The sequence below is a fragment of the Petaurus breviceps genome, unplaced genomic scaffold, assembly GCF_028583685.1.
Source record: "Petaurus breviceps papuanus isolate PSGF00001 unplaced genomic scaffold, PetGlider_PUasm1.0 551, whole genome shotgun sequence".
NCBI lineage: Eukaryota > Metazoa > Chordata > Mammalia > Diprotodontia > Petauridae > Petaurus > Petaurus breviceps.
The window spans coordinates 33,097,980-33,113,555 of record NW_027186372.1 but is presented as its reverse complement, the minus strand read 5'-3'; the positions used below and the strand labels follow the sequence as shown (position 1 = coordinate 33,113,555).

Sequence of the window (15,576 nt, the reverse complement as noted above, 5' to 3'; positions counted from 1 at the left end):
CCCAGTGTCTGTATATCTTATTTCCCAATTACATGTAAAATAGTATTAATAATAGTGTATATATATGTATACATATATATATATATATACATATATATATATATACATATATATATTTTAAACACTTGCTTTTAAAACTTTGAATTCCAGATTCATTCCCTTCCTCCCTTGTCACCCTTACTGGGAAGATAAGCAATTCAATATAGGTTGTACATGTGCAGCTATGCAAAACATTACCATAGTAGATATATTGTAAAAGACTGACTATATTTCCCTCCCTCCTATCCCACCTCCCACTTGTTCTATTCTCTATTTTGATCCTGTCCCTTTTCAAAAGTGGGTGCTTCCAACTTCCCTCCCCACAGCTTGCCCTCCCTTCCATCATTCTCCCCTCTCATCCCCTTCCCCCCCTACTTTCCTGTAGGGTGAGATACCCTATTTAGTGTGTATGTCATTCCCTCCCTGAGCCAAATTCAATGAGAATAAGGTTGACCCATTCCCTTTTGCCTTCCTGTTCTTCCCCTCCATTGTAACCATTTTCCCTTGCCTCTTCTGTATGAGATAGTTTACCCCATTCTGTCTCTACAAGGAGACTTTTCAGACACAAATCCTCAGGCCTCAGCCAGTGTAAAAGATTCATCTCCCTTCACCTATAGGAGCATTCATTAGTGGAGCCCCTCCCATTTCATCTCCAGAGGAAGGCTTCCCTTTCTCCCCCTTACTCCCTTGTAGACTCACAGAGGTCATCTTACCCCCAATGCTAGCCCTAGATTTGACCCCAGTGAACCATTGTCCCCCTGTTCCTCTAACCCCCTTTCATATTGTAATGTAGCCCCATAAAAGCATCACCTACCTGTAGGCAGGATTTTGTCATATTCTGTTCATAACACACCTTCCCTTTCTACTTTTTCATTGTTACCTCTAGGCAAATTTCTCCTTTCACCACCATCTCCTCATATATCTTTAGAAAGAATTTCTATCATCACTGGTCCTGCTTTCTGCATCTATTCACTACTGCAATTGTATTTGTCGCGTTTGAGAAGGACGTATTCTCTTCAATTCTTGTTTTCTAAAAATGTTTCAAACTTATTGAATGTTCCAATGATTTTTGGAACACATTGTATTTCTTCTTCTAGTAGATATGGAATAGTCTTGCATTATTTGAATATCTTTTCCTTTCTACTTGATGGTTTTTCTTCTGAAGACTTGTAGAATTTGTTGTTTTTGAATTGTTTAAATCGTGTCTTGGAGTTTGCAACCTTGGGTGTTTTTTTTTTTTTTCTGGAGGAATCTGATTTCTTTCAATTGCAATTTCATTTTTTGTGTTGGGAAGTTTTGGGCTATTCCCTTTTATTGTTTTTTTTCATTGTAGTGTTAACTTTTTTTTTGTCTTGTCATGTTCTTCTGGGAAATCCTTAGGCTGATCCTTAGGTTGTCCCCACACATTCTGTCTTTAAGAGCTGTATATTTTGCTAGCATAATGAACATATTTTCTTTTAATGTTTTTGTTTTTTGATTTTCTACTAGATTGTCCTTCACTTCTATGCAATTTGCACTACCAATCTACCCTTATTTTTTGTTCCTTTCGGTAGATTCAAGTTTTCTGTGCTGCTCATTTTTGTTATGAAGGATATTTAAATTCTGTTGTATTTCTCATTTCTCTTTTAAACCACTCCAGAACAGCATGTTGTGGTTCCATGTTCTCATTCTGCAGGATCCTCTATCATCAAGTGTTGGATCATTTCCCTTCGTTTTGCAGTATTTGTAGATATCTGAACTTATTTATTAGATCTGGAGACCATATTGCTCTTTGTTTTTCCTGTTAATTTATCTGTTTATGTTTAAGGTCTTTGAGATTAATTCCTGAAATCTTTGGTACTCTCAATCCCCACCCCCCACTTATCTTTATCACCACTCCCTCTCAGTGGGGCCTGGATCTCAAAGCTTCTCAGCTTCCTCTCACATTGGGCATTCATGATTCATGTGCTCAGGTCTCTGTCTCACCTGACTTGGGTGGTCAGAAATGGCCCCACCTGGATGCTGTGCTCTTTCCTTGGGCTCACAGCTCCCCACACGAAGGGTGTCCTGTCTTGGTAAGCTGTTCCACTCTCTGTTCCTTAGTTCTCAGGCTCAACACCAGTAGTTCAGAGCTTTGCAGCTCAGGTATTTCTGGCTTGCAGCTCCTGGCAGGCTTTTGCTCCTTAAGGAAGTGTGTCCAAACTGTCCGTCTGAGGCTCAAGTAAATTTCTGCAGCATGAAGCCAGGTCAGGGTCTCTGTGGCATTGGAAAGAGGGAGAGGGAGCTGGGCTCTCAAGGAAGTTAAGTGCCTTCTTCAAGGCTACACAGGGAGTAATTATCAGGTGGGATTTGAATCTAAGTCTTCTGACTTCAAGGCCAAAGCTTCTGTACTTTACATTATCTGGGCTGATTATTTGTATACTCCTATTTGAGCTAAGTAACCTCAGTTATCCCAGCTCAGATTTTGTGATTTTATGAATGGACCTGGTTATGAAAGGCTTTGAATACCATGCTTAAATTGCATTCCCTGCAACTTAGCCCTGGCCCATAATTAGTTCTTGAGTATTGATTCACTCTGGGGATACAGGAGGAGGCAAGGTCTGGGTCTTCTTGGACTCCCAGTCTGTTTGGAGAAAAGAGCCAGCGCTGGGCTTTGCCATACAAGGTGCCAACTGCGCAGCCCTGCACATCATCTGCTTTTCCTTTGTCTTGGGTTCCTTTGTCTTGGGTTCCTTTGTGGTAACCCCGAATCTCCTTTTAGTGCAGTTTCTTGACCATGGTTTAGTGTATCTTTCACCTTCCCAGGAAACTTCTTTCCCCTAAGCCAGTCCCAGATTTGGCTCATTGTCACCATCTTCTGGATACCCATTGCCACTGCTTTTCCTTTCTGAACATGAATCCTTCAATACCCAACTTAGACTAACTACTTATTTTAGAATGGCATCCAACTCCTTCATTTTATAAGAGAGCAAAATGAAGACCAGAGGAGGAAGGGAAAGGACTTCTTAAAGTCATACCATGATTCAATGGCAAATAAGTTTTCACTCTCACTTTCTACTGTAACACACTGACTTCCTCCACTCTTTCTCCCCTGGACAGTATCTGCCTTCCTTCATTTGTAGGACCACAGTTTGGGAAGATCTTGGTGTGAAAACTCCCTTCGATGCAGATCAGCAATTTCTGTCTAATCATTTTATTGTTGCTTGGAAGCACTGAGAGGTTGTGATTTGTCAATAGCCACCCAGCTAGTATAAGTCAAGAAGGACTTGAACCCAGATGTCTCTGGCTTCATGGTCAGCTCTTTATGCACGATACCAAATTTTTCTTTCCCAAGATTTAATGTTAACCACATCCCCTCAAGTTAATGTTTTTGTTTTTTTGGGTTTTTTTGAGAGGCAATCAAGGTTAAGTAACTTGCCCAGGGCCATACAACTGTACTGCCATTCCTGGATGTGTTAATTATAGTAAACGTGGGAAGTCACTTTCCCTCTTTGGCTTCAATTTGCTCATTTGTGCAATAAGAAGTTTGCATCAGATGACCTAAAGTTTCTTTTACCCCTAAACCTATGTTCCTGGAACATAGATTGGAAAACTAAAAAAAGAAAACTAACTTCCTCATTTTTTCAGTCTTGTGAATGAGGAATGGAACAAAGACCTCTTTCTTAATGCGGCTGATCCAGCTTTACCACTTCAAGCTAACTGATGAAATAAGAAATTAAGGGAACTCTTCCTGAGTTCAAAATCTAGCCTCAGACACTTGCTAGTGTGACCTTGGGCAAGTCACTTAAGCCTGTTTGCCTCAGTTTCCTCATCTATAAAATGAGCTGGAAAAGGAAATGGCAAATTACTCCAGTCTCTCAGCCAAGAGAACTCCAGATGGGGTCACAAAGTCGGACGCAACTGAAAATGACTGAATGAGAAAATTACTTATGGGGACAGGGATTCTTTAATAAGGATTTTTTAATAAGTTTATACTGGTTAGGTCACTGAATAGGAATGAAACTGAGGTCCCCAAGACAAATGAGAAATGGTTTCTTTTATTTTTCTCTTTTATTTAGTATTTTATTTTCCCCCAGTTACATGTAAAAACAATTAACATTTGCTTTTAAACTTTTTGAGTTCCAATTTATCTCACTTCCTCTCTCCTCACTCTGCCATTGTTAAAAGGTAAGCAATTCCATATAGGTCATACATATGTAGTCATGCAAAACATATCCATAATAGTCATGTTGTGAAGAGAAATAGTTTCTTTTTTTGTTGTTGTTGTTTTGTTTGGGAGTGCAATTGGGGTTAAGTGACTTGCCTGAGGTCACATAGCTAGTAAGTGTTAAGTGTCTGAGGCTGTATTTGAACTCAGGTCCTCCTGACTCCAGAGCTGGTGTTCTATTCACTGCGCCACCTAGCTGCCCCTGAGAAATAGTTTCATAACTATTTCTCAAACCATAAGATATTTTTGTACTATGTTAATAAGTCTATAAATTCAGAGCTCAATGAACAAGGTCACAAGGCCCCTGAGGATCCTGCAGGGGGATGGGGAGGGGTTTTAGTCTGGATCTGTGTTATTGCAAGGACAGAAGGTGTGTGCTTGTGAAACAACTAAGGAAGATAAAGCCAGGAGTCTGTAGCATCATCTCTCTTTGGGTGGGTGGGGGGGAGGTGGCAGGGGAATGTGTGAAGCAGAGGGATGGAGATATATGTGGCTCCAGGTGCCATGTCTGGAATGTTCTACTTAAGAAGTTCTTAACTCTTTTTATGTCCTGCGCCCCTGTGGTAGTCTGGTGAAACCTATGGATCCTCTTTCAGAATAGTGTCTTAAAATGCATAAAATAAAACACATATAATTACAAGGGAAACTACTTATGATGAAATATAATTCAGGGGGGTGACTAGGTGGCACAGTGAATACAGCACCAGCCCTGGAATCAGGAGGACCCGAGTTCAAATGTGACCTCAGATATTTAACACTTAGTAGCTGTGTGACCTTGGGCAAGTCACTTAACCCAATTGTCCTGCCTTCCCCCTCCAAAAAGCAAAAAAAAAAAAAAAGAAATATAATTCAGGGTCAATGCAGCCTGTGTTTAAGAACCCCTGATTTACCTCCTCACCTTTGCCTCTTAAGATCCCTGGCTTCCTTCAGGATCCAGTTTGATCTTATCTTTTACAGAAGCCTTTTCCTGGTCCCCCTTGCTGCTAATGCCTTCCCCCTCAGATTACCTTTCATCCATGCTTTATATATCTTATATATAACTGGATATTTTTGTCTCCTGTATTAGAATGTATGTTTCTTTTTTTTTTTTTTAAAAGCAATCGAAGTAACTTGCTCAAGGTGACACGGCCAGTTATTTCTGGGTGTGGTGCTGAGTATCTGAGCCCGGATTTGATCCCAGGTCCTCCCGACCCTGGGGCCGGGGCTCTTACCGCTGAGCCGCCTGGCCGCCCCAGAACGTACATTTCTTGAGAGCTGGGACCGTTTTACCTTTCTTTGTACCACATTGTATAGCATAGTAAATGTGCTATGTACATGGCACATAGTACATAGTAAATGCTTTCTTTTTTTTAGATCTTTAATAAAATGTTTTTCCAATCAGCAAAAATCTACCTTCTCTTCCTCTCTTCATGCCTCTCCCCTTGCCCCAAGTGAGAACACTGCAAGGCACAGGGTGCCCTTCTCAGTCCGCTGTAGATCTGTGACCTGGGACTGTGTAGTGGGCACTAAAGCTTCCTATGACTGTCATGGTACCCTGGTATAGGTTTGGGATCTTTTTTCCTGGTGCATAGCCTCTCCCGTGCACTTGAGTGCTTTGCCCAGAACACTCCTCCTGGTCAGAACCCTTTCCAGGGTCCACCGACCTGTCTGTTTTGTATGCTGACCAAGGCTGGAAAAAAATTCCTACTGTGACTTTTTAAAAAATTTCCTCATTCGGTTTATGTCTGGTAAGTTTTCTAGATCTGTTTGGAGGCAGGAAAGGTTGTTGTCGGTGGTGTTTATCGTACTTCCTGCTACTCTGCCATCTACTCTATCTCCATGGTAAATACTTAATAAATGCGTGTGCTTGACTGCATGATTGCCACCTCAAGGACACTAACCTTCTGAAAGTACTGGTGGGAACCCAAATTGAGACCAGTTCTAAGGAGAGGCATCGAAGAACTCATCTTGAAGCTGAATTTCAAAAGGGCAAGAAAAGCAGGGAGGCAAGGCTGTGGCTCTGGGCTCAGAGGGCCTCCAACCAAATCCTACTCCTGCTGATTCTGTGGGTGACCTTGGGCAAGTCACCTAAATCTCTTTGGTTTTCTATTTCCTCTTCTGAAAAATGGGAGTCAGACTAGATAAATTCTGAGGCTCTAAATTTATCACTTATGATCCCGTGATCCTTTTCATTTTCCTCTTCTTTCTCCCATCTTTACTGTTCTTCCAGAAGAAGCTATACCTACCTATCTGTTGGTTTTACCCTAGGCCTGAAGGCTAAAGTTTTCTTACTAACTCATTTGTTTGTTGGACACCTTATTCAAGTGGCTTCTCTTCCTCTCAGGTGAGGATGAGAAATGTTGGAGGCTGCTGTGGGGAAGACAAGCAGACTCTTAAGGCCATGACAAGAGTAACAGCATTTATATAGCACCTGCTGTGTACCAGGGGTCATTCTAAGTGCTTTACAAATTTTACTTCATTTGAGCTTCACAACAATCCTGCAAGGTAGGTGCTGGTATTTCCCACATTTTACAGTTGAGGAAACTGAGGCAGACAGTGGTTAAGTCACTTGCCCAATGTCATATAGTTAGTAAGAGTCAGGACAGATTTGAACTCAGGTCTTCCTAACTCCATGCTCAATGCTGTATCCATTAAGCAGGCTGGATTAGTCAACTGCTTGAATCACTGAAGGCTGACACTACTTCAGCATAACCCTTTTTCAGAGGCGTGAGTGACTTTATCCTTTTATTTTCTCTCCACGCATGAAGATTCCAACTCCTCCATACCTTAGTAGATCTCAGACTTTCATGACTATAGCCATGGAAGCTGATCTCCCCAGCGGCCAACCCTGTGATGATGATCCATGAAACACAGCTTGGCTGAACCTCAGATAGCAAGCAGGCCTGCACTTAAAGTCTTGTTGGCATGGCTTCCTAGAGCCTGAGTTCTTGCTCACACTCACTTGTGAGTGCCAAGGTCCTCTGATGTCCGCCATGTACAAGATAAAGAGAAAAGGGAAGGACTCAGAAGTGGTTTTTTTTAATGATGCAGGCACCATTATAACTCCACATAAGAGTTACAGTTCAGCAGTCCTTTGGTATAGTTTACCCCTAAGACCTCAGGCAGCTTTCAGCAAAGTACAAGACTTTCTCAGGGGCATACAAACAAATAGACGCTCAGGGAAAGTCATCCAGAAAACACCTGTTCTCCTCTGACTGAATTTGCTCTGACACAAAGACTTGCCTAGCTCTTCTTCTCCTTTCTATCAAGACAACTGACTGTAGCTGCATTAGAAGGACTATTTAAGGAATCTCCATCCAGAATGTCATCTAGAGCATGTCTATGAGCATCTGCTTTTATATTTACACTCTTCTCAGCATGGGAGAGTGTAAATGCTCCCTTTAAGACTATAGGCATCAATTGTTATAGACTTCATGCTCCCATAGCTCTATTGCTTTGTCTCTCATATTATTGGGGTAACATCTAGAGTCTAGGTTTTAAGCTTGACCCGGAAGAGAAAAAATCACAGACACACAGCAGGAATTCAAGAGTGAGGTGTGTATAATAACAATTTAAAATACACACAAGAGTGAGGTATGTATAATAACAATTTAAAATCCCAGTATAGGAAGGTGGGGTGAGAGGAAAGATGTTCAGTTAAAAGTAGATAATTACACAAAGGCCCTGGTGGAATTTTGTGAGGAACTGAAAATGTTCTGGTAGATTATTTCATAAAAGGCTTGGTAGGTTCCCATTATACACCCAAGAATGCCCAGGGTACTGATAAAGATATTCTTAATAATGGTGAAGAAGCTCAAACCATCCAAGTAATAGGTACAGATCTCCAGGAGCGGTGGGATGATCAGAGCCAGAATACTACAACTTGCAGAGCCCAGCAGAACAACAACCAGCTCCATTTGGGGGATCAGCATGGCAAATGTATCTGTAAGAGGAAAATCGTCAAGGTTCAGGATTGTTCTAGTACCAAAAAAACTGCTACCTAAAGCCTATGGTCATCATCAAAGAGCTAGGATTGAAAAGGATGATAAGAATTGGCTGTTTCTTGTCATTGAAAGGTAACCCCACCAAGACATTCAGATCCATTCAATAGAAAGAACATTTTGCCCTTTTCTGGGAAGAGAGGCTGTTGAGTTCCATTCCACAAATGATGACCACATAACCAGATGAGAACCCTTAGAGGGAAGATTCCTTCAGCAGCAGAACAGAAATAAATGTACTCCCAGACTGTTAACCATATGGTTCACTGCAGAGCTATAACTAGGGTGGAACAATCAGTGCTTTGGTCCAGGGTATCAATTTAGAAGCCACAAAAATCGAACACATGCACTTACTGGCTCATCAGAAACAACTTTGCTTTAAGAGAAACAACCCATTAAGTTAGCAAGAAGAGTTGGCCAGTTGATAACACTGAAAATGACATTGTTCTGTGAGCCACTAACATAGCTGATTCCCCTCTTACTTACTCAATTGAATTTGCTATGTTTACCTGTATTATTTTTACATCCTGGATTAAAAGGTTGGTTTGACTGCACCTTTTGTGCTACCTGCCTGGGGACCAAAATTAAATTGCTCCAAGCTCCATCTGAAAGTGGTAGTACTCTTACCCTCTTCAACCACCAGAATCTATGTGCTGTCCCCTTACTGTATTAAAATGAGGGGGTTAGGGACAGCGAGGTGGGGCACATGAATAGAGCACTGATCCTGGAGTCAGGAGGGCCTGAGCTCAAATCCAGCCTCAGACACTTGACACACTTACTAGCTATGTGACCTTGGGCAAGTCACTTAACCCCAATTACCCTGCTTTTCCCCCCTCCAAAAAAAAAAAAAGACAAAATGAGGGGGTTAGACCAAATGGTCCTAATTAAATTCCTTCTTGTTCTGCTCTTTCAGTTTGTTTTAAGAAGTTCTACCAACTTTGAGGTTTTATGCTTTATGTTCTAAGATCCACTTTCAGCTCTAACAGCCTTTCAACTATGAGCCTCTCTAAAGTTAGATTAATCTTTTCCTTAGTAGAAAGAGCCCGCATTTCTGTCCCTAATATTTCTTTCCTGTTTTAATACCTATCAGTCTTTCTTTTAGGGACTACTGCTAAGCCTGGAGTGGGTTCATAAGTCTAAATATCTGATTTTTTGAGGAAAAGGGGATCGTATATATTCATTACACTAATTGTTCTCTATTGACTAAGATCTAAATAGATTGGTCTAATGCCACACTTTCTACTTGCCCAGCTCCAAGGTGAGAGCCAAGTGAATAGGGAAATAGAGAAAAGGCAAGCGCTTCCTGGTCCCTGCAATGAGTGATCTCTATAATCCACTATGTGGACCTTCAATTCGATTTGCAAATAAAGTCACCATCTCTACTCCCAGTCTCTTCCTGTCTGCTGGTTCCTTTTCCTAGTGCCTATAAACATGCTCAAGTCTAACCTTGAAAATAAAAAATTCATTCAACTCTACCTGTCAAGCTCTCATACTATAGCTCTCTTCCTTTTCACTGCCAAGTTCCTTGAGAGCATCGTCCAAACTTACTGACTCCATTTCCTTACTATCTACTCACTCTTCAGCTTCTTTTAATCAACTTTCTAATGTGACCACTCATCCAGAACTACTTTCTTAAAGGTTTTCTTGACTGCTGAATTGGATGGCCTTTTCTCATCCACATCCTCTGACTTCTTTGCCAATTTTGACACTAGTGATCAACCTCTCCTGAATACCCTCTTCTTTGTTTCTCATGACGAGGCTTTCTATTTTACTCTACGCATCTGCTTCTCAGTCTCCTACCCTGACTCTTCATTAGATCTTCCACCATTTAAGGATGACTGCCTGGGCAGCTAGGTGGCCTAATGGATAGTGCTGGGGTCTGGAGTCAGGAAGACTTCTTCCTGAGTTAAAATCTGACCTCAGACACTAACTAGGTGACCCTGGGCAAGCCATTTAACCCTATTTGCCTCAGTTTCCTCATCTATAAAATGAGTTGGAAAATGAAATGGCAAACCATTTTAGTATCTTTGACAAGAAAACCCCAATCAAAGTCACAAAGAGTTAGATACGACTGAAAAAATGACTGAACAACATAGCCAGGAAGTATCTGTGGTTAAACTTGAACTCAGATCCTCTTGATTCTAATTCAGTACTCTATCTGCGGCAATAAAGCTGCCTAAGTGAGAAAACTTATATGGGACTTAAAATATCTTAAAGGTTGTCAAAGGAAAAAGGAAAATCCCAGATTAGTTCATGAAGAGTTGAACATGACCGAAACGACTGAACAAGTATTACTGCCTTCCAAGGCTCTGTCCTGAATATGTTTCTTTTTTCTCTTGCTATACTCTTTTATCTTTGTTCAGAGATAACTACCAAATCTTTATGTGCATTCCTACTTTACCTCCTGAATTTCAGTCCTGCCCAATTGACTACTTAGGTTTCTCTAACTGGACCTCTCATAGACATCTCAAATTCAACAGATCCAAAATGGAATTCCTTTTTTTACCTTAAATCCATTTTTTTTTCTCTCCAAGCTATTTCTGTTGAGCTGTCACCTATGATTCTTCCTTTTCTCTCACCCCACAAATCTATTTAACTGCTAAATCGTGTTGAGTCTATCTCCACAAATTTCTTCTGGTCTCTCATACCTCACCAGACTACAGCTTAGGTCCTTGTCCCCCTACCCTCATTCCTCCTTGCCATCACTCCCATAGACTACTGCAATAGCTTCCTATTAGTTTTATTATTAGGTCATGACCTAATATTTTAGGCTATCAATTAATTAATTAATTAGACCTATATTAATAGGTTGTGCTATCTACCACTCTCCTCTCCAATCTAGTCTTCACACAGCTGTCAAAGCCATAGAATGTTAGAACCAAAAGGGACCTTGTCTGGGATGGACTACATAGTGGTATTATAGTCTAGTGCTTTCATTTTACAGATGAAGCAACTAATACTTAGCTGATGTGAAGTAAACACCTTAATAAAAAATGCATCTGCTTTCTACTCACATGTCATACAGACCATGATTGCACGAACAGACAAGTCAATCAACAATTCCCATTGTTCTGGTACCCAGGAGATGACAAGAGGGATGATGATCTCCGCAGGAACATAGAACTGCAGGGCGTAGGTGAAAAAGATCCCAATGGAGTAGAGCATCTTAACGGATTGATATAACCTGAAGACAGAAGCCAGGGTGTCATCTTGTTTCAGAAAATCCTCCCAAGATCCCAGCATGACTCTTTAGCCCTAAAGTGACTGTATAGGCTCATATGGCAAGAATAGAGTGAACCCAAAATGGTATGGTAATAGTAGGATTATTAGTATCATTTATGATCTTGGAAAAATAGAAAGGGGGTTTCTATTCTAATTCTATCCTATTCTATTCCTAATCTAAGTGGATTAGGAGTCCATAAGACTGAATCAATATAAGTCTAATGTCCCAAGCACAGATCACATCACAGATAGAGTACTGTATCCAGTTCTGGGAACTACATTTTAAGGAGGACATCAATGGTCTAGAGTGTATTCAGAGGAAGCTAACCATAAAGGGAAGGTGACTGAAAATGAATGTGTCATAAAAGGAGCAAATGGGAAAAGAAGAGAAGACTTAGGGAACCATGATCACACGTATCAAGAAGCTTGTCACATGTATAGAGACTTAGACTTTTTCTGCTTGGTGGTTTCAGGACGGGACAAGGCTAGGAAGTAGGGGAGTATTTACAAGGAATTAAGTCATCCCCTTTACTGTGTGCCCCAGTTCTAGTTCTAGTCACTCAACAACTCCTTGGGAAGTTGACACAATTAGCATTTATCTCTCAATCTAGATCATAGTGGCCATTTTTTCTACTAACTCCCAGCTCAGTTCCCCTTTTTTTTTTTCTCTAGGAGTTCAGTACCTGGATAACTGTCCTCTTCTTCCCCCCAACTCCTGACATTATTATTGGAGGACTTCATCATACATGTCAGTGGTCCTTCAAACTTAACTTCTTATTTTTTTTTGGTTTTTGGAGGGCAATTGGGGTTAAGTGACTTGCCCAAGGTCACATGGCTATTTGTGTGCATGCGCGCACGCGTGTGTGTGTGTGTGTGTGTGTGTGTGTGTGTGTGTGTGTGTGTGTTTTAAGTGTCTGAGGCCAAATTTGAACTCAGGTCCTCCTGACTCCAGGGCCAGTGCTCTATTCACTGTGCCACCTAGCTGCCCCAAACTTAACTTCTTGATTCCTCAGTTTCCAACTCTATTATGACACATCCTACTTCACATCTCCCTCCACCAGAGGTGATCACAACCTAGATCTTGCCACAACTATTTCTTATTCATGATTAAAAAAAAAAAACCCCAACAACCTCTGACATTCTTCCATCTGAGCAAAAGCTCCTATCATTCCATCTCTTATGCCTCACCCCCTCTCAAACCTATTCCTTATCCTCTTTTTGACTTCCAATCCCTTGACACCTCTGTACTTTCTCAGTTTGTGATTCTACTCTGACTTTGCTTTCTTTATCATTCTAAACCCTACAATTAGCCATTTCAATTACACATTGTCCTTTCCTTCCCTTACCTCTTTGTTCTATCTCTACTCATCCCTGGATTATTCCTACCAATCTCCTTAATTCCAATTCATATACTATTGAATAGAACTAGAAGAAATCACACAATTTAGATCATCCACTTTCACTATAAATTTACACTATGGGATCTCAAGTGGGGCCTCAGAGCTGCAAAGCAATCTTTCTTCTCCCTAACTGATCATCTATCCCATGCCCCACAGGCACTGCTCCAAACTTGTCTTTTCTTCTTCAAGCCACCCTCTGGTTTGACGAGAACAGATTGAACTCAATATGGTGTTGTATCAGTGGGATTATTAGTATCATTTATTATGCCATGCCAACCACTTTCCTTACTCCCACCCCATCACCTTTCAAGTGAGGGATTTGCCTCATACTTTACTGAGAAAATAATAGTGAGTTCCCTCTTCACTTCTTTTCATCTTAAAAGCTCAACATCCTTCTCACCCTGCTGTCTCTTCCTTTACCTCAATCTCTTATAATAAGATTGTCCTTTATCTTGCCAAGGTAAACCTTTCTATATGTCCTTGATCCCATCCCTTTCTCTCTTCTCCAATGGATTGACCCCTCAATTATTCCTCCTCCCTCCAATCTTCACTCTCTCCCCATTTACCAATTTCCTCCCATGTTGTCTATGACATCTCCAACATCTTAAAAAAAAACCCAAAACCTTTACTAGATCCTGCCATCCCTTTAAACTATCACTCTATAGCTTTCCTCCATTTCTGGCCAAACTCCTAGAAAAATCTGTCTACACTGGTTGCCTATACTCACTTTTCAGCCTTTTGCAATCTAGCTTCCAACCTCATCACTCAACTGAAAATTGCTTTCTTCATAGTTACCAATGATCTCTTGGTTGCCAAATTTGATCCTCTTTACCCTAGTCCTCACTTTTTTTTGCTTTTTTTTTGGAGAGGGGAAGGTAGGGCAATTGGGTTTAAGTGACTTGCCCAAGTTTGCACGGCTAGTTTTGTGTTGTGTCTGAGGCTGGATTTGAACTCAGGTCCTCCAGGGCTGATGCTCTTTCACTGCACCCCCTAGCCACCCGAGTCTTCACCTTTCTTAACCTCTCTACAACATTTGACATTGTTGACCACACTAACTTTCCAGGGACTCACTCTTCCTTGGGTTTTTAATGACACTACTCTGTCTGACTGCTCCTTCTGAGTCTCTTTTGTTGACTCCTCATCAATGTCATGTCTCTTATCTTTGGGTGCACCCCAAAGTTCTGTCCTAGGTCCTCTTCTTTTTACATTCATTTGGTAACCTCATAAATTCCCATGGGTTTCATTATCATATATGTTCAGATTATTCCTAGATCTATGTATCCAACCCCATTTTGTCTCCTGAGCTCTAGTCCTGCATCATGATTTTGACATTTAAAACAGTATGTCCCATACACATATCAAACTCTCTTTTTCTTCAAACTCACCCATAGTAAACTTCTCTAATTCTATGGAGGGTACCTCCATCTTTCCAAGCTCTCAGACTGAACTTGGTGTTATCCTTGACTTCTCACTCTCCCTAACCCCACACATTCATTCAGTTTCCAAATCTTACCATTTCTACCACAACATCCTATTCATTCTCTTCTCACTACTCACACAGTTCTACCTTAATTCAGAACCTTACCAACTCTCACCTGGGCTATTACAATGGGTTCTTTTATTTTTTTTATATTTGGTCTCCCTTGGTCTCTCTATTACAATCCATCCGTCACAAGCCACCAAGTGGAGACCTGGCAAGATGTAGATTGGGATCCCAATTCTGTTCAATTTTTAGATAACCTTCCCAATTTTGTGCCATTTAAAATTTGACAAATGTTCCATCTCTGTCTTTATTCAAGTATTTATGAAATGTTGATTGGAAGTGGACTCTGTAAACTCTACTATAGATCTCCTTTTAGGCTGACATCAGTCTATTCAGAAGATCATAAATTTAGAGTCAAAAGGAACTTTATGAGGTCACCTGGTCCAAGTCTCTCATTTTACAAATGAGGAAACTGAGGCCCAGACAGGTGAAGTGACCTGTCCAGGATCCTGTGTTAATCTTTGGTTGCTGAATGGATTGTTCACTTTTTCAGTGAGAAAAATTCAACTGCAACACAGTTCACATTACTTTGCTCCATTCTCATAGTCTTCCCCCATTTCTGTCCTAGGACATACCAGCAGTTGGGCAGGTTGAGGGTTATGCTGGCCTGGATGTCTTCTCCAAATCTCATGTAGCCCAGGGTGCCCAGGCTGACATACAGAATGATGATGATGGACATTGCCACGTACAGGATCACAGCATGATGATGAGGATACTTCATTTGGTTTTCAAGAGGGAGAGTCTGCATAAGAATAGATAGAAAAGGGTGAAAGAAATGTCAGGTCATTTGAATCATGAAATCACAGTTTTAGAGCTGGAAAAGACCTTAGAAGAAAGAATGCAGATGTATAATAACTCTCATGACAGAGAGGGCCCAGGTACATTTGGGACATTGTCTTGTTTTCTTGAGTCATATTTGTTCCCAGCCAGGAAACCTGGGACTACATACATCCACACATCCATATGTATACACGCACATGTTCATGTAGTAGGAACATACATGCACACACATACACACAGTAGGAACACATGTGGCAGGTACACAGCACACATGTATGTACATAGAGTAGGTGCACATGCATACATACATACAGACAGACATGGATTCCTGGTCTGTGAGCATGCAGTTCCAATATTAGAGAATAAAACTTTACTAAAAGGAGGAAAAGTAATTCTTGAATGAATAGTCAGTTCTAAAGGGATTGCTTA

The 15,576-nt window shown here is 40.9% G+C and overlaps 1 protein-coding gene across 1 annotated transcript in view; it reads right to left on the bottom strand.

Annotated features, from left to right (window-relative positions):
* Positions 1 to 7,851: 7,851 nt before the first annotated feature.
* LOC138172571 (proton-coupled amino acid transporter 1-like) overlaps positions 7,852 to 15,576 on the bottom strand; it is a 52,189-nt gene continuing 44,464 nt past the window's right edge. The window contains exons 7-9 of the mRNA XM_069102291.1: positions 14,943 to 15,109; positions 11,217 to 11,386; positions 7,852 to 8,147 (exon numbers count right to left, since the gene is read on the bottom strand). Coding sequence (XP_068958392.1) covers positions 7,876 to 8,147; positions 11,217 to 11,386; positions 14,943 to 15,109 — 609 coding nt within the window. The 3' untranslated portion in view covers positions 7,852 to 7,875. The remainder of the gene's footprint in view (positions 8,148 to 11,216; positions 11,387 to 14,942; positions 15,110 to 15,576) is intronic.